Raw genomic sequence first — 18,629 nt, 5'->3', positions numbered from 1 at the left:
AAAGCTGATTTTTTTCAGCTATTTTTAAATGACGTTCATCCTACCGCGCAATTCATTACGAAATTTCAAGCAAAATGAAGGATCACTTTTAAAATGGCGTCTAGCTCATTAAAAATGTTTTCATTTTTAAAACCTAATGAGAGATCAATTCCAAAGAACTTTTACACCTGACATGCGAATAATGTTAATGCTTAAATCGTCTTTAATGTATAAAAATTAAATGACTTGAGAAATAATGGGATGTTCGAAACCGTTTGTTAGAAAAAGGGAAAGGTTCTATTAGGTTTTATTAATATATTAGATCGGCCAATATAAGTAGTGGCAGAAAAATGTTCACGCTATTTTGTATTTAAATGTTTCATGGAAAATAATTAAAATATTATTTCTTAAGTTATCGGATCTCCCAATAAAAAGTATTACAAGTACCGCATAATTCCTATGCGATTATGTTAAAAGATTGACAATCTTTTGTATTTCCTTGTTTTTTTTTCTCTCTTTTTTTTTTTTTTTTTTTTTTTTTTTTTTTTCGTTTAAAAGGAGTAGTACAAAGTAGTTTAGTATATGTAAGGGTCGGAATTACAATATTTATACGTCGAGTATTCCTCTCCTTACTTTCGCCCATACGCATTGTCTCTTTATTTTCACTTTTGATAATTATAATCACGCCTAATTATAATTATAATTATAATTTCTCAAGAAATACAATAAGCGGAAACATACAAGAAGCAGAAAGCGCGAGAGATATATTTAATAATTATCGAAATAAAATCGAAATAAAACTTGTTACTCACTTGGGAATCCATCTGACCGTATTTAATAATATTGAAAATAATTTCTATCCCTCTTGAAATATTAATAATCAATTAATTGGAATATTAATTGATATTATTAACGTTGATATAACTTAATATCGATTGCAAAGATTTCTATGTCTATATATCCTTTGTAATTATGATGATAATCGCTTGATATAAATTTAAACAGGGGTAAAAACGATGCGTCGTCAATGATGATATCCTTTAGAGATAGAAAGCGAAGAGTACTCTCGAATTATGCCACCGATCGTTACGCGCGATCAAAGTATTTTTCTCTCTCTCTCTCTCTCTCTCTCTCTCTCTCGAACGTCGCCCTTATAAATAAGGGACGTTTAAATACCATAAATAAATAACTTTTAAAAGATCCCGTCTCCGTAGAGATTAATAACAATACCAAATCGCAGTAGCATGATATTTTGTCATATACGATTACATACGTATCAATGTAAGTAATTATATTATTTTCTATCTTCCGACCGACGATATTGCACACGCATTTTAATACGGATCACGTAGCGATACGTGGTATCAATTAAAAAGAAATTCTCTCTTAATAAGGGCACATTTTTGTTCACTCACATTAGCTTATCTTGAGATTATTTGGATTCATGGAATGGGCGTATGGTTCGTATATTCATCGATTAAGTTAGAAAATTTAATTTAATTTGGTTCTTAACGTTTGAAATAATGAGAAGAGAATTGCGCAGAAATATGGCATCCAACGATCAGAACAAATCAAACAACCGATTACGATTGATCACTCAAAGAGCCATTTACAGCTAGGTGAATTATAAAAAGTAACGCATTGAAAAAGAAAAATATCTGCAAGTTGATTTATTTATTAAATATAACGCTTATATTTATAATGATAGATAAATTAACAATTTGGGCAAAGAAAAAGACATTTGCATAAGTAAATTTAATCTACTCGCACGATAATAAATTTCGATAAACTCTTATAAAACGAGAAAAAAGTCATTAAAAGTTGGCATTAAAGGTTGCGTTTAAGTGTTTGCACATTTTATATATATATATATATATATATATATATATATATATATATATAACAACATGCATACCATATATTAAATTAATGTGCGATTAAGCGTGATTGTAGAATATTATTCGTATGTCAAATAGTCGATGCTTGATATTATATCGAGAGAATGATTTGTAATCAATAAAGCACGTTATATGTCCTTTTACCAATTTAAACGGCCGATTCAAAAAGAGACTTATCCACGATCGTTCTATTCTCTTTTTCTTCCTTCTTCTTCTAAATATCAATGTCGCTTCTTCTTTTTTTCTTTTCGTATTTTTTTTTTTTTTCGCAAAAACAAACAATCGAGTTGAATATGAAAATCGCATTAATACTGTATAAGAATCACAGCGATGAAGTTATTATATAACGACATTTACAATTATTGTCAACATCATAGCATCGACTAATCATCTTTTGTCTCGCATTATTTGCGTTTCTCTTTTATTTACAACGGTCCTTCTACATTGTTAATGCGCCCTAGTAGTACGTATATAAACGGTTATTGTCGAACACCCCCAAGTTGTATACAACACAACAAAGAGAGATACATGTAAGACGCATGGAAAAAGGATTAGCTGAAAGAGCAAACTCCCCGTGCGTCTAATTTTTCTTCGTCGCGATATACGTACGTATTATGGTACATATAAATACATAGGACTCATCGAATGACCGATTGTTTAGTAATGGCACCGTTCTTGTAAGATTATCGATGAAAGGATTATCGATAGAAAAGGTACCAACGATTATAATAACCTTACAGATCATAGCTTTTTTATTCTTTCCAAACGAATGTCGTCTGGAACGACTGGTCTCAATTCTCCGTTGGTATCAAATTTTGAAAGAAGACTCTAATAAATAATGTATTTCGAAACGTAAGTCCAATATACGACCATGTTGAAACAATTGTGCAAAGATCTACGAAACCTCTCTTTAATATTAAAAACCAGAGGTACGTGCGTTTTTCTGTATATATCACTTCTATTCGTTTTAGTCGTTACTTCCATTATGACGGACTAGCAAACGCACATTCGACGGCAATGTTAGCCGTCTTGATTAGCGCATCTTACAATTAATCGATAATCTTTTGTACGATTTCGTGCATCATGCACTAGGAACAGATCAGTGGCTTCCGTCGATGACGATGCGACGATCGATTTCGTCCTCTTCTTCCTGTCTCCTTCACCGTCCCTTCTTTTTCTTTTTCTTTTTTTTTTTTTTCCCCTACTTTCAAATACGCAAAACAAATTTCGAAAGAGAGTAAGAGCAAAGCATACGTATTAACGAAAGGCAAACGTATTTCCCTTTTACTCGTAATTTACTCTGCATCGCATCTGCGATTTTCGACGAATATAAGTTTAGTAATTTTAAGCTTTTTAGTAATTTTTCAGCTTTACGTCAAGAGGAAGATTATATAAAATATAATCCGCGTGATTATGATCAAAACTTGAGTGCGTACAAATTAATTTGCCGTACAAATAATCAACGAAAAATTTCTAAAAGAATCCGTCCTACAATTACAGTCGAAGACTCATAATCTCACCGTTGCTTTTTTACAATTGGCACAATCGCATTGATCGTTGGCTTCCCGTAGAACGCCCTTCGTCGAAGCCCGATCGTCGTAGTAATAAAGTCGTTGGTTTGAAGTCGTAATTAACGAGATGAACTATTATATACGACGTGTATTGTACGACGGCGTTCTCGAATGATATCTAGCACAACTTAATAAGAAAAAAGGAATAAAAGTGAAAGCGGAAGGGAGGGGGGGGGGGGATTTGATTGCGTCCTCATCGTCAATACGATCATCGATATCTATCGGAGATCGTGATAGTAAAGAGAAAAGTATAAGCAACTCGTACTCGTGCTCGCTATTTACTTGTCCTTTTCGGACGTCTTTCTACGCGGCCTTCTTCTTCTTTCTCCTTCCGGGAAGTGGAAACGCGAGCGGACGAGGTGATCGCAGTTGCGTTCGCGAGCGAGCGAGATTAAGCACAACAACATACCGGGCGTTCGTAATACGCAACGGAGGATCGTTAATTCGGTCGCATCGCTGCTCCTCGTCTTGCCAAATTTGCTTTTCACTTTTGCTCGATGATCTCCTTGATACTGACGTAAGAGCCGGTTAGAAAGCCGAGCACGCCAAACGAAATGATGGCAATATTCTTCCAAAGTCTCCACTTGTATTTACCAAGGCCGTCGTCTTGTTCCCAAACTGTTACCAATTCTATGACCGACGGGAACATCATTCCAAGTGTCGATAGACAAACCGCACCTACCAGCGAGATGAATGGGCCGAGGGATGGCATTGCGATAGCAACGGACACGGTGAATATAACCAAAAATATCCGAAGGGAATATTCGGCCATAATTTTTCTCGAGCCAAAGTAATGCCTGATATTTTTCCAAATGATTTCCATCGGTACGTAGAATTGCAAGCCGTAAGTAAAGAATATCGCAATGGCGATCATGATCTTCGCCGATTGTGCAAGTATCTCATCCTGTGGCGGATTCAAGGTGATCGAAGCGGCCGTTTGCTCGCCGTATTTCCAATAACCAAAGAAACCTACGGTACTGTAAAGTAAGACGACGCAGAACATACCGGTATTTAAGACTCCGGGACAACCGATGAAATGGGTCGGCGTTTTCATGTTGTTCTCCAAGGGCATTACCTGTAGAAAAAAAAAGAAAAAAAAAGAAAAAATAGAGAAAAGAAAAAAGAAAAGAAAATCAAAGCGCACAGATGAAAATTTGCAAAAGCGAAAGATCCGAAACGTTTAATATTAAGACGTAAGAACGATTTGTAATACTTACGACGCCGATGCCCTCGAGAGCGAAGATCGCTGTACCGAAAAACAGGGGAAGTTGAGCCCAGCTCGAAAAGTTTGGCACATCGCTGATCGTTGGTAGATCGGTAAAAATGTAATAGAAAGTTATGCCCATTCCTGTAGCGATCAATATGTTGGCAAGCATTGAAAATGGGGCTAGGTACTTGAGATTTCTCACGAGAGAAAAGACAATGAGGAATGGTAAAAGAGCGGCCATGTATAATCTCAAACGATCGACCGCTTCCCAATCCTCGCCCATTTTCGTGTAATAAGTTACCACCTCTTCGAGATTCGTCGCAATAAATACGATATATACGCAGCAACAACCGATCAGATCGATCACTAGGAAACAGTTGATGGTGGCTCTGAAGGAAGAAAAGATATTAATATTTTCTATCTGCGTCGGAACAAACGAGGAGGAAGGAAAAATGAAATAAAGTCTCACTTGGCCAGCCGAGCATACTTTTGTACGCTTTCCGGACCAACGAGAAAGGCCGTCTCGGCGACATCAGCGAATCCCAAACTCGGGGTCTGCGTCCTTCTACAAAGATCGTGGGCGCATTTGACCAATATGTGTACGCAATAAGTGCAAATGGCGCCGATGAAGAAAGTCGCAAAAAGACCGAAAACGAGACCAGCATTTCGGAATGCCAATGGCATAGCCAGTATGCCAGTACCGAGACTTCCTTTGAGCAGATGTATCAGCGTATCTAAATCCGAGGTAGGATGAGCCAATTTTCGATGCTCGAATGGATCGTAAAGTGCTGCTTCTTCGTCGTTTTGACGTTCCACGAGAGGCAAAGTCGATCCGTTCGTCACGGTGATCGGTACATCATTTTTCTCGCACTTGTATCTGTAAAACCGCGAACATTAGCCCGGATTGTAGGAAGAAGGTCTATCGTATCGAATCTACATCTTTAAATATGCATACACGTACATACATACATATATATATATATATATATATATGTATGTGTGATTATATATCTAGGTATACATAGGTATTATGCGCGTGGAAAAAGGAAGTTGTTCTCTTTTATTCCGCGATAACACGACAAAGCTTGTGCGAAGAAGGGTAAGGAACGTTGCGTTTTTCTTTTTTCTCAAAAGTCTCTCTCTATTCGTTTCATTTTTTCTTTATCCACATAAATACCTTTTAGGAAAGATTCGCGTCTATGACTGTTTCTCATTGTTGCAAAGAAAAAGGAGTCAAAAAAGAAAAAGGTGTGGGAGTTGGAGAATAAAGAAAAGGAGAATGAAGACGAGGAGAGGCAAAAAAGCAAAGGACATATAAGAGAAACAAAGAATACAAACCCACGCAAGCATGCTTGTACGTGTGTATGTATTATCTAATGAAAAGGACGAAGAAGTCTAAAATGGATAGCGATAGAGTAATATATATGAAGGGGGATTCGACGAAAGAGCGAAAGCCGTGAAAAAAGAAATAAATGAATGAAACCGAAGATTCGCGACGAGGATTTTTTTACAAATTTTATGCGAAACGTAACGGAAAAGAATAGTCGATGGATATAATGAAAAAGAAAAATTATCAGATAAAAGCGAGAGGAACATTTTATCGCGAATTGAACTTGATCTCTCTTTTCAATGACGAACGAGATCGAGCTACGAACGTTGATGAATGAAAGTCGATGAATGTTGCGAGTATACAGAGATTCGATATTGGCGCGTCGCGCCCTTTCTCTCTCTTCCTTTCTCTCTCCCTCCCTCTCTCTCTCTCTCTCTCTCTCTCTCTCTCTCTCTCTCTCTCTCTCTCGCTCTCTCGCTCTCCATTTCTATCTTCCTTATAAACCTTCCTTCCTATCGAAAGAAATCTTGTACGCGCATAGAGGCTGTTGTTGGCAGGGCGAAGGTAAAGAGAGACGATTCGTGTAAAAAAATTGTATATAAAAAATCATGTAAAAATAGATAGAGGTGTGTATAGGTATATAGGTACCCATTAAGGTGCGTGCGGTTGTTTCTCTTCGTAGTCGTCCGAAGCTTTCTGTCTCGAGAAAGCTCCGAATGGAGCTTACGTCCTTGTTGGACGCAACGCGTGTCAGGTCAGGCTCAGAGGAAGCTGCCACCACCGCACTGCATCGCAAAAGACGCAACCCAGCGCCAAGACGCAGTACGACGACAAACAGGCCTTCTTTGCTTTCTGACTATTGCTCTCTGGACTTTGTCGAGAACGATTAAACCGCGTCTTTAAAACGCGCCGTCTCTCCATGACGACGACGACGACGACGACGACACATAGTCTTTTTCTCTCTCTCTGTCTTTCTCATTTTGCATAATTCGTGCCAATTCATTCTTTTCCCATTTTTTTCCTTCCATTTCGCTCTCTCACTATCTCTCTCTCTCTCTCTCTCTCTCTCTCTCTCTTTCTCTCTTTCTCGCTCTCTCTCTCTCTCTCTCTCTCTCCCTCCGTCTCCCTCTTTCGCGCTATTTCTCTCTGTCTATTTATCTCTTTTTTGACTTTACGTGCTTGAAAATTCAAAATTAACACGTTCATGTCGATTTTGTCCGTATTATCTGTCTTTCGTCGGTACGTCGTGTCATTTCGCGTCGCGGTCGCGTTTACGCGAATGTCTGCACACAACCGTTCGTTTTTTTTCATTGTCTGCTCATTGGACAATGAGAGACGTTCGATGATTTTGTTTTGCATTTTTTTTGTTTTCACACACACACACACACACACATATATATATATATATATGTATGTATGTATGTATGTGTATATGTATATGTATACGTATATGTATACGTATATATATGTATATATATATATATATATATATACAACTGCGATGCAATCGAATGATATCGTCTTATCTATCTTTCTCTCTTTTGTTACTCGCAGAGCACACTTTGTTCGAGCCCGAATATATGCCCGGAGTTTATACACGAGTCTGGAATCATATAAATGCACATATTATACAGTAAAGACAGATCGTTTATCCTTTAAAATTAGACTATTTCGTTCTTCGATTTGCATACCGCATGACCTCAACACGAAGCATTCCTGATTCATGAGGAAAAAATCTCGGGACAATTCCCTCTGCTGCACCCTCCCATTTACGCGAGCAATATAATTTCATCACTCTCGCAGCATAATGTTATTTTTGTTCTAGCTGGCATCCTTCGGGCCATCTTTCAACGCGTATACATAAAACGTACCACAGGATCGAAGAATAAATATCCTATATGACGCTGAATATGACGATATTAAGTAGGAGAAAATCGATGGGTCGGTCGAAAAGACGTAAATGTTTGAAATAGATTTGCATAACGAAAAGCGCATAGCTTAGAAAGAAAACGAATTATTTCGTAGCAATAACTAGACGGCCGCGATGGTGTCAAAGATCAAGCATGACGTATAATAACCAATAAGTGGCCGCATTCCCTGATGCAATACTTGCCGATGTTTTTGTTAATGCTTGATAATGATATAATAACGAGAGATTAAGTACGAGCGCGAAAAAGACGCGGAGGGTGCAGCAAGAACGCAACGCTCCGTTTGATTCGCCCAAAGAATTCAAAGAGCAAAACGCTTCGAGGTCGTCGAATTTGAGAAAGGACAGTCGCTCTCTGTTTTTTCCGTCGCGTTATGAAAAAAGGAAAGAAAAGAAAAGATAAAAAAGAAAAAAAAAAAAAAAAAAAAAGAAAAAGACGAAAAAGAAGAAGAGAAAAAGAAAAAGGAAGCGACTGCTACTACATTACTCGAAGTTAAATCGAAACTTACGCATTTTCGCGACTATTCAACTCGATTCGTGATCAGGAAGCGTTCCTTGCGGCAGTTACGCAACGATTTTTTACATCAGCGATCAGGCGGTATGCAATGACAAGGAGGTATAAAAAAGAAAAAGGGTACACAGAGAGTGAGAGAATAAACATATAACGAGATGCAATGCACAATATATGATCCTCGGGGTGTCACTCACGTTCGTTCGAGCGCGGAGCAATTGGATTTGGCAATAAAGCAATGGCGATGATCGATCGTGGTAGCGGATAGCGTAATCGAACTCTCGATTATCACCGAACCACCACTTGTTCGATTTCGTAACTTCAACTTGGAAACACTTACTTGAGGACAATCATGTCTGACAGTTCAGTTTTCACACCGTGCTTCTTTGGGTCGTATTCCGCTATCATCGGGCGCATGGGCGTCCTCTGTAAGAAATAAAAGAAGGAAAAAGAATATAAATAATTAAATAAATAAAAATGAGTAAATGGCAAAAATTTATCGTCGAACAGTTAGAAAAATATTAATACGCGGGGGATAAAGGTTTAGTACGACGACGAAGCCGGCAATTGGTCGCACGATGCAATGCCGGGTCAACTCGACTCGACTCAACTCGACTCGACTCGACTCGATTCGAGTTCGTTGGACCCGTCTACGAGTTATTCCAAGATTCGAGAGTTTCGAAAGCAAAACATACACGAGAAACATCGGTGAATATTTCAAGCGGCAGGGAACTAACGCCTAAAGCTCTCTGTTAGAGATCGTTGATTACGAAAGATATATATATATATATATATATATATATATATATATAGAGAGAGAGAGAGAGAGAGATAGCGAATTAATCGAGAAACGGGAGCCGCCTTTCGTACCGCGTTCATCGACGCGACCTATTCGATATAATTATCGTTGAAAGGCGCCAATATCTATCATCGCTCTATCTTTAAAGGGCGCCTATATAAATGTTTCGCTCGTTATTCACCCTAATTCGAGATCGATCGTTGCTCGATGTCATGGAGAGAGAACTCATCTCCACGTCGTGCACGCTATCCGTATTTCCCATTTTAGCTTCGTCTCCTAGGTCTTCCCCCTTTAGCCTCCGTCTTCTCTCAATATTTTTTGCTCGATCTGGCTCGAAGCGCGGACCCGAAACGCGTCTCGAAACGGCGAAGACGCACTGCTATCTACTTTTACTCTCACTCGCGACTCGAGACTTTGAGTTAGAATCAAAAGTATGCCCGCGAAATAGCTTGGAATTTCGGCCGTTCTTCGATCCACTGTCGCGATCTGTATATCCTTTCGGGGAATCGCCGCCAAAGGAAGAACATATTTTTTTTTGAATTAAAAACAATCGACCCGTAGGACGATCGTTAAACGACGATAAAAATGAATGAGGAGCGTAAACGCGTCGATCCGATGGCCCTCCTCGATGACCGTTGTCTAGATTCTCTTTCTCTAACCGAGATGATCGTTTGTGCGGACCCGTAACCGCGACGTAGAAAAGCGCGGATCGTTGCCAAATCTTTCGGCAATGTCCCGAGGACGGAACGACTCTTTATATACGACGAACGAAAATAGGAAGAACAAATAGACGCGTGTCTACTTCACGTGAGTAAGCGTCTATGCTCTCTCTCTCTCTCTCTCCCTGCTAACCATCTGTGAGATCGCTAACGAAAACTCCAGGGAATTGGCTTTGCTATCGAGCGCATTGAATCACTTCGACGTTTGACCATCCATTTAGAATCGTTTCCCCTTTGTCCCCGGATTCCTTCTATGCAAAAATAAAACTACCTCCTCTCTCCTTCTCTCTTTTCTTTTCTAAGATCTAACGTGTACGCGCGCGCGCGCGCGCGCGAGAGAGAGAGAGAGAGAGAGAGAGACAGGTGTCATCGCCCACGTCTATCTTTATTTTCGATCGTCAGCCCGAGCTCGTTTCTTTTACGTTCCTAATGGAAACGTACGAAGAATAATCTCCACGATAGCGTCATAACTTTTCTCGGATAACTGCGATTTTTCCGAGGGAAAAATACAACCAAGTTGTATCTTGTCGCGTGATCTTTCCACTTTTATGCGATGATATCGTACTACGATAGAGATAGGGTATGGCGCCGAGTGGCGCCGGACAACGCATGGCTCGAATCTTTTGCCGAATCTATTTAGAGCATACGACGCGGCGCCTCGGCGAAGAAGCAGCAAGGTACAACGTGTCGTTTTAACATAAGAGGAACGATCGAAGAGATTCTTCTTCCAAGAAACGATTATCTATATACCGATATACTCTATCACAATCGTAATATTTTGTTTACGCATTGTCGTTTTTATATCTGGCTCCTTCTAAAGTAAAAGAGTGATAGAAAGGATATCTCCATTCTCCCCCGCGAACCATGTTATATAACATACTTTCACGGTCGACACTTTATCTTACACGTTAACGGTCATGCAATCGCCGCAAGATAAGCTTTATGAACTTTCATCGGGAAAATAACCAGTTTCTGTGTCCCACGATGAAAAGACAATTATGATCCTCGTAGACACGTGCAAGACATCGATAAGACATCGATATAAAATTTTCCAATACCGTACGTTCGTCTATAACGATACTTTATTGATAATTTTATACTAATTCCTCAGGAATCCCTGAACGAACGGAAGGATGATTGGAAGTAGCAATGAGCCGAGATTCGAGTGAATCAAATGTGAATGTGAGTGATTACTCTCAAAGAGATTAATCAAAAGAGGAGCCAAGAGAGTCATTAATTCCGCCATAGATATAATATTTATCCGGATAGGCTTCTCTCGCAGTAAAACGTGCGTGACTTCCAAAGATAAAGCGGGAAAACTCGTGCTCGAATAACGATACACACACGCACAAATATATATATATATATATATATATATATATTTGTATGTGTGTGTGTGTCGGGATAAACAGGATATCTGCTCGTAATAGGACTCGCTCGTCTCCGGTTTAATTGCGAGAGAATTCTTCGAAGAGAGTTAAAGATGGAGAGAAAAATAGAGATAAAGAATCGCACGGGATCGATTTGATCGACGAATTAAGAGTGGACCGTCACTCGATTCTAAATCCTTCTCAAAGCGCAATTTCGTTATTGATTCGAGTCGTACCGTAATTGCGAGAACAAGGACCAGTTTCGCTTTAAGAAACGCGACTAGGTCTTATCAATCGAGTGACTCTTTTAGTATATAGGTCTCTCGATTAAAAGAAATTATAGGGATCAAAGGTGGTGGAAGCGTTCTTTGGTTGTAGGGTTGTACGAATTGAAAGCGATTGGACAAAACACGAACGGGACGAAGTCGATTGCGAGCGACCGAGATTAATGCGTGTTACCGGCGTCATCCGGCGCGATGACAATTAACGAATCTGCGAATAACGTCACATCCTCATATCATCTCGTCTCTCGCCCTCCGACGCGGTTGGCCGCGTGCGATTTACGCTGGCGTGAACACGCGGGATGTGCGTGGGAGGAAAGCACGTTTCTCCTTTGCCCCTGAATTACGAGCGTGCGCGTTCGCCGGCACTTATTCGAACGACGTGGATCACGGTGAACTGGTTGGCAACAGCATTGACCTTCTTAATCCGCTCGCGTGTTTTGGCCTCATCGAGGAGGAACGTCCATCCCTTTTCATCCAACTACACACCCCTTCCAACTACTAGACATCGAGTGGTGTTAGGAACATCGTACCGGTTGTGTTTCGCGTGATTTCTCCGCGAACGGTGAACCCTTCTCGTATCTCTCTTTCTTCCGGTCGATTTCGTGCGATACGAGTAACGGTAAATCGTTACGTCGCTTCTCGTCTCTGACTATTCTTTCTCTACATTACTTTCATTCCTTTCCCAACTTAGTTCGCATATACGTACATACATATATGTGTGTATATATATATATATATATATATATATGTATATATAGAAGCTACGCAGGATACATCTCTCATCGACGACGTCAAAATCGATTATTTCATTCTCTTATTTTCTTTCGAAAGAAAAACTCGTCGTTTCGCCTAAATAAATTTTGCGATAGAAAATTTCATCTCGGAAGGAACGGATAATGACCATCATCGTTGTCCTATGATGGATAATTATGTAAATATCTTGACGGAAGTAAAGCGCGAAAAAGACAAAATACTGCGTATAATAGGACGGCGTCATGCTAAAAGAATCGCACAGCTTGCAAGAGAGAGAGAGAGAGAGAGGGAGAGGGAGAGGGAGAGAGAGGTACGGTAGCTGAAGGGTAGGGACAAATATCATTGGGAAAGAGGGGAGAAACGAGTAGCAAAGTTCAGGCATTGGCGATCGGACGGAAAGAAGGGGGAGAAAGGAGTGGTGATAAAGGTGCGAAGGGGGAACCGAAGGTGCGCCTTCCTAAGAGAGCGAGAAAAAAGACGGACAGAGGCAGTAAGGTAAAAGAAAAAGAAATACAAAAGATAGGGGGAAAGCATCGACGAGAAAATTTCCATGACGTGGCTATGTAGCCACCGTATACTCTTCGTCGCGCGATGTATGTACGTATACGTGTTTCTATGTATCGATGGATGGACAGCGTACATGTACATGCATATACATATAAATATACTTTGTCATTATTGCATTACATTACGTTACATACTCGTTGACACGTCATCATCGTGCCAAACGATCGACCTAGGTCCTAAGCGCGCGCTCTCTCTCTCTCTCTCAATCTCGCCCCGCTCGAGAATTCGGTCGAACCGGTTCTAAAACGACTGCTACTTGCGCTGCGAAAGAAAAAACGCCGGACAGCCGAGGTACTCGAGAAAATGGCAAACGGCTTAAGAAGAGATCTTGACTAAAGGCAAAAGTCCTTCGCAAAGATCTTCCTTCGATTCTCTACTACGTCTCCTCCTATACTTTCCTACTTTCTCCAAAAGTTTTATTCCCGTTCGGTCGTTAATTAATTCTTTATCGTATGTATGAATCTACGTAAACGTCATATCCCCTATCCACGTGCTCGATAAATCAATAATTCATATATTAAAGAAAAGTATCTTGGAACATATCCAAATAATAATCTTTGGTCATGAGATCGCTACTAAGAGTTTTACATTTTTAATAGGACTTTAGCAGGAATTGCTGCTGTTTCGAAGGAAAAAAAGAAGGGAAAAAGGAAGGAAAAGGAAAGAAAAAGATATTCTTTCTAGGAAGAGAGAAACCGCAAGGAAGTTGCGATAAACGGGCGAAACAGGATGAATACTTTTTCAATACGATTAAGCGATTATTTCAAAAATTAACAAGACTAGATGAAAAGGGGATATGTAGATAATTTCTTATCAAAGAGAAGTGTTTGATTCATCGATAGACAATCACGATAAAATCGTAATCGTATCGATCGATTACGTATACTTTTGTGATAGAAAGTAAGAGATAATGGTTGTACCGAATCGTAAAGAAATAATCGTAACTTGTTTTTAATGCGCGATCGATTTGTCTTTATGTCTCGACGAAAAGAAAATTTCTCGATTCTTATCGTTACGTATATCTGCGACGTTCGATTAGAAAAATGATATTTCGCCTTAATAAATTGGCTGACCCGATTATTGGCAATTTTGTCGCGATTATGGGGACCCGGTAATACGATTTATTAACGCATGGGCGAATTTATTATCGACGATACGACGAATAGTTACGCTCTAACCAAAAAGAAATCAAGAGGGATTGCGCAAAAATGTCACCGATTTGCGAAATTTACTGTCAAACGACAATCTCTTACCGCGTTGATTGAATCTCGAATGGGATATATTACATCCTCAAATTCGTACGAAATTCCAAATTTTACACATCGATGATAAATTATTTTTCTTTTAAACAAAAATTTATTTTTCACGTATCGACGCTTTTATCAATTTCACGTGGCCGCGCCATCATTGAACCAGGTAAGAAATGTTCCTACTGATTAAGTCAATAGCGATATCGCGTGACATCGATGTTGTAGACAAAAAAAAAATCATTTTTATCGAATAATCACTTGGCGATAAACGCACTATATAAACAAAAAAAAAAAGAAGAAGTTGTTATTATTATAACATTATATAGGTACAAAACTTTAGACGCAATATTTCTTTGAATAGTACTGACGGACTATTTATAAGCATTTATTTATTTATCTGAAGATATTATCTTTTTCTTTTAATTACCAACGAACGAGTTTAAAATGTCGGAAGCGAATCAACAAAGAGCTCTTTTATCTATTGTAAATCGATCGCTTCTTTTTCTCCACTTGTTCCGTTCGTTCGTCTTCCCATTACGCAATGCTATTTAATGAAAGTTAAAAAAGTAACGCTCAAGTCCGGCTAAATTTAGCGCGAGAACGCGGAAGCGTAAAAATACAAAGAAGAAAGAAAATAAATATCTACTCACCTGAAATTTGCCCCCATGTACAGGTGGTGCGCTTTGTTTTTGTATCTTGTGCGACATCTTCCCGAAAACGTACGGAACGTATTCCGTATATCTTCGACTATCCTTGACTTTTCTCAATGAATAATAACCTGAATAAATATACACTTGTATTTACTTTTTATGCGCGTGCGCTTTTCCGCGTGCGCTTTCCGCGTACGCTTCTTTTTCAGCTTATTCCTCTCTCTCTCTCTCTCTCTCTCTCTCTCTCTCTCTCCCTCTCGCTGGGATATCTTCTTTACGACTTAAACTTCCTTTAAACTTTTCGTTCTCACTTTCTAAGCGCTCCTAAATCAAAGTGGTATGCAAGATGATAAATAGCCAGACAGCACGTGTACTTGCGTAGACGATAGACCGATGAATACGCACGCGCGTTAGTTTTCCCTTTTTATGAATATGTAAGCGCGCGCGCGCGTATATGCGAGTAAGCGTCTCGTCCCAGCTCGTTTCGTAAGCTAAATTTAATATTAGTAAAATAGAATAAGATAGAGAGACGTCGGCAAATACGAATGTATTTAAAATAATAGAACACAACCGGGAGAAAGTCGAAGAATATCGAAGAATAAAAGATTACTATTTATGAGGTCGAAAGAGTTTTCTTCTTTTATATCTTTCTTTTTTGCGTTGAATTGATTCTAATAAAGGAAGAGTTTGCCGTACCCACGAGCGTCACGCAAAGACTCAAAGAAGAATGACGACGACGACGATCCACGATGTGGGAGGCCGTTAACGCGGTTCGCCCTGCACCTTTCGTCCCCACCACTTCCCTTCCTTTTCTTTCACCCCTCTTCAACTATTTGCCATCGCCCCTCTACCCTCCGGTCCCCTTACCGTTTGCACACCCCACCATTGCCACCGCCGTTCATTTTCCTCCGCCGCGCTCTCCTCTAATCCTCGCCTAAGATCGTTACGCGCGGCGCACACGATTACGGTCTCTATATCTCATGGCCAAACTTTACGGGCGAACCTTACTTCTTCGACACACAACCATTCTTCCCTCTCCTATTCAAACGTTTCTCTCCCTCTCTTCATTCAGTCTTTCCTTCTCCTCTCTTCTCCCTCTATCATTCTAACCATCACGGTCATGTTTTTAGCTCTCCTCTCTCCTCAAACCTTCCCAATCATCTCGCGTCTTCATTCTCTCTCTCCCTCTCTCTCTGTCTCTATTGATATATTTTACGAGGAACATCGATCTTTTCGTTAGTTCCAGATATAAGTTTCTTCGATTTGTTTCTTCAACCTGTCAGCGCAGGCAATAAAAAAAGATGAGAAAACAGGTGGCAAATGCGCTCATAAAAAAATAATCTCATTGTAAAGGAGAATGAAATTGGGAAAGAATGAATTATCGATCGTTTGTTATGATCCATAACGCGACTTTTCTTATCGCCTCGGGGAAAAAGAAATATCGGCACTTCCTAAAGTGAGATATGATTTTATATCTCAATGTATGAAAATAATGGTAGCGTAAAACTAATATAAAACTAATGTAAAAGGTATCGTTATGTAATAAAGCTATCGAATGCATTTACTCTCGAATCTATTTAATTTATTCATCTCCCTTGCAACATGACGAATTGAACGAGGAAAGTAAATTAACGAGGGCGCAAATAGTTTAGTTTATCAGAATCATAAGAATAAGAGAGAGAGAGAGAGAGAGAGAGAGAGAGAGAGATGACTGTTATTGCATAAACGTACAATCGATCTGATAAATTCCCTTACTTTTTTTCTCTTACTTACACGTACGAGGATATAATATTGCAATGTACCCGGAATAATCGTTTTTAGTTGTAACAATTAAGCCTTCCTTATCTTACAACTTGTTCGGGATTAAGGTTAATGATATCATCTTGTATTTTTTTCTCTTCGCAAAATACCGCGAATGCGTGGAAAATAATTATCATCATAAATCAGAGAGAAATTAAATTGTCCTACTCGAATTTCTTTATGGTAAGCAAAACTTACAAAGAAAATGCAATATGACAACGGATATCAGAGAGTTAAAACGCTTTCTCGTTTAAATTTATTTACAAAAGTCAGCATTAAGATCGTACGCGCTATCGCGTAATATTTTTTACACCAAAGGAATCTCTTATATATCATGCGTTGCGAATAACATTTTATCGTAAGAAATTTATCGCACAACAATTTTCACGGTAAAGAAAAAGAACCGCGGTAGGTAGGTCGAGCGACCGATATACATATAATAGAGTGGAAATAATAGAAATATTTAGATCCAAAAAACTGCGCCTATCTATTTGGTAGGAAAGGTTAATTTTAAATCAACTTTTATAGCTTGAGAATGGGTGTCCCGTGATATAGCGCAGACATATCAGGAAAAAAAAAAAAAAAAAAAAAAGATCTATCCCGTTTATGTTATAATATCGAGCTTATCGATAAAAGCGTTAAAACAATCATACACAAAGATATTAAGCTTCGTCTTTCTCTTTGATTGCCGAGGAGTCGCCGAGTAGAGTAAACCTCGAGTATCGTGGATGATGGTGTAGCATTCCTTGGATCGTCGCGTACTAATTGTAAAGTGAAAACTTTCCACTCGACGACGCTTCGCTAAGTCCCGACGGTAAATGCGCGAAAGTTCATGCGAAACTAGAGGAAGGCGAAGCGTGCGTTGGCATCGCGCCTTCCTTCGTTCACGGCTCAAATACGGAAAGCGTATCTACGGCTAAACGAAAGTAAAGAAGATTTATCATAGTGTAAAAATCTTTTGAACGAACGACGAAAAGATTCTATATATGACGCATTCGTATTAGCTACGAGGCGCCAAAAAACGAAAACGCCAAACGTTCTCGTCGATATCACCCTTTCGCCCACACTTTGTTCCAGATTCGGGAACAGGCCGCTATTTGATAATAGAAATTGCTCCGTAGGCGATCGAACAAGTATGGCAGACGTCTCGTCGCCAATCGCGCATTGAGACGTCTCTTTTGCCATGTAACTCTGGAGAAAGGACGCGTGACCTTCGGGAATAACCTTTTTCTCGTCCTCGCTTTCTTTTCTTTTTCCTCATTTTTCCTTTCCTTTCATTTTTCGAAATAATGTGAAAACGGTGACGGATGAAAGACTAAAAACCCTATCTAGCAGGAATATTTGTATCTCGCGAGCATTTGAACCTCTGGCAAGGCCCCTGTAGAGAGAGAGAGAGAGAGAGAGAGAGAGAGAGAGAGAGAGAAAGATTCCTTGTCCTAAGAGGGGACCAGACGCACGAGGCCCGCCGCCGACAAACCCTCCTCTGTACAGTACGCTTCAAAAATTTCGCTATTCTTTCGCAATCCTTTCGACAAGAACTTTTCAATATGATCCTATCGTAAGAACCGATAAGAAGCCAACTTTGTCCGTTCGTATTACTCGATCGATATTGAATATTTATTAAAATTTTTATTTAATTTACACTTCTACATATGTATATATATATATATATATATATATATATATATATATATATATATATATATATACATGAACAACCCTTTATTTCGACGGAACGGTTGAGCTTCGAATTAACCATACAAACGTATTTTTCTTTTTTCCTCTCCCCAAAAGGGAGTGTAATTAGGTCGTGCCAATTCTATCTATAAATTACTTCCGTTTATGCGAAATTTTAAGATAAAGAACGTGCGAGATATCGCGCGCGATAACACGAAAAAATTTGAAAAGAGACAAATGAAGTTTAAAAAAATTCGAAGGTCGAAAAAATCAACAATTGTTCGAGGCTAGGAAGGATCTCCCCCTCTGTTTTAATAGTCGCGTTCGGCGAACGTAA

The 18,629-nt window shown here is 39.3% G+C and overlaps 1 protein-coding gene across 2 annotated transcripts; it reads right to left on the bottom strand.

Moving 5' to 3' along the window:
* Nucleotides 1-1,097: 1,097 nt before the first annotated feature.
* Nucleotides 1,098-15,575, bottom strand: LOC124956919 (proton-coupled amino acid transporter-like protein pathetic). Of its 2 annotated transcripts, none has more exons than XM_047513365.1 (5): nucleotides 14,816-15,575; nucleotides 8,764-8,849; nucleotides 5,125-5,532; nucleotides 4,666-5,044; nucleotides 1,098-4,523 (listed from the first exon to the last, which is right to left on the bottom strand). In XM_047513365.1, the coding sequence occupies exons 1-5, from the start codon at nucleotides 14,870-14,872 to the stop codon at nucleotides 3,933-3,935; spliced, it is 1,521 nt and encodes a 506-aa protein (XP_047369321.1). In that variant the 5' UTR covers nucleotides 14,873-15,575; the 3' UTR covers nucleotides 1,098-3,932. The 2 variants fall into 2 exon arrangements, with proteins under 2 accessions (XP_047369321.1, XP_047369320.1); XM_047513364.1 differs by lacking the exon at nucleotides 14,816-15,575 and adding an exon at nucleotides 9,404-9,898.
* Between the last annotated feature and the right edge of the window lie 3,054 nt (nucleotides 15,576-18,629).

Source organism: Vespa velutina, chromosome 24, assembly GCF_912470025.1.
Source record: "Vespa velutina chromosome 24, iVesVel2.1, whole genome shotgun sequence".
Lineage (NCBI taxonomy): Eukaryota > Metazoa > Arthropoda > Insecta > Hymenoptera > Vespidae > Vespa > Vespa velutina.
This window is presented reverse-complemented; position numbering and strand designations above follow the sequence as displayed.

Bases quoted from the DNA above. Each gene is read 5' to 3' on its own strand.
- LOC124956919 (XM_047513364.1), bottom strand. From the start codon at position 9,484: ATGGGAAATACGGATAGCGTGCACGACGTGGAGATGAGTTCTCTCTCC. The intron at 5,045-5,124 runs GTGAGACTTTAT...TTCTTCCTTCAG, and splicing joins AAGTATGCTCGGCTGGCCAA to AGCCACCATCAACTGTTTCC. The intron at 4,524-4,665 runs GTAAGTATTACA...TTTTTTCTACAG, and splicing joins CTCTCGAGGGCATCGGCGTC to GTAATGCCCTTGGAGAACAA.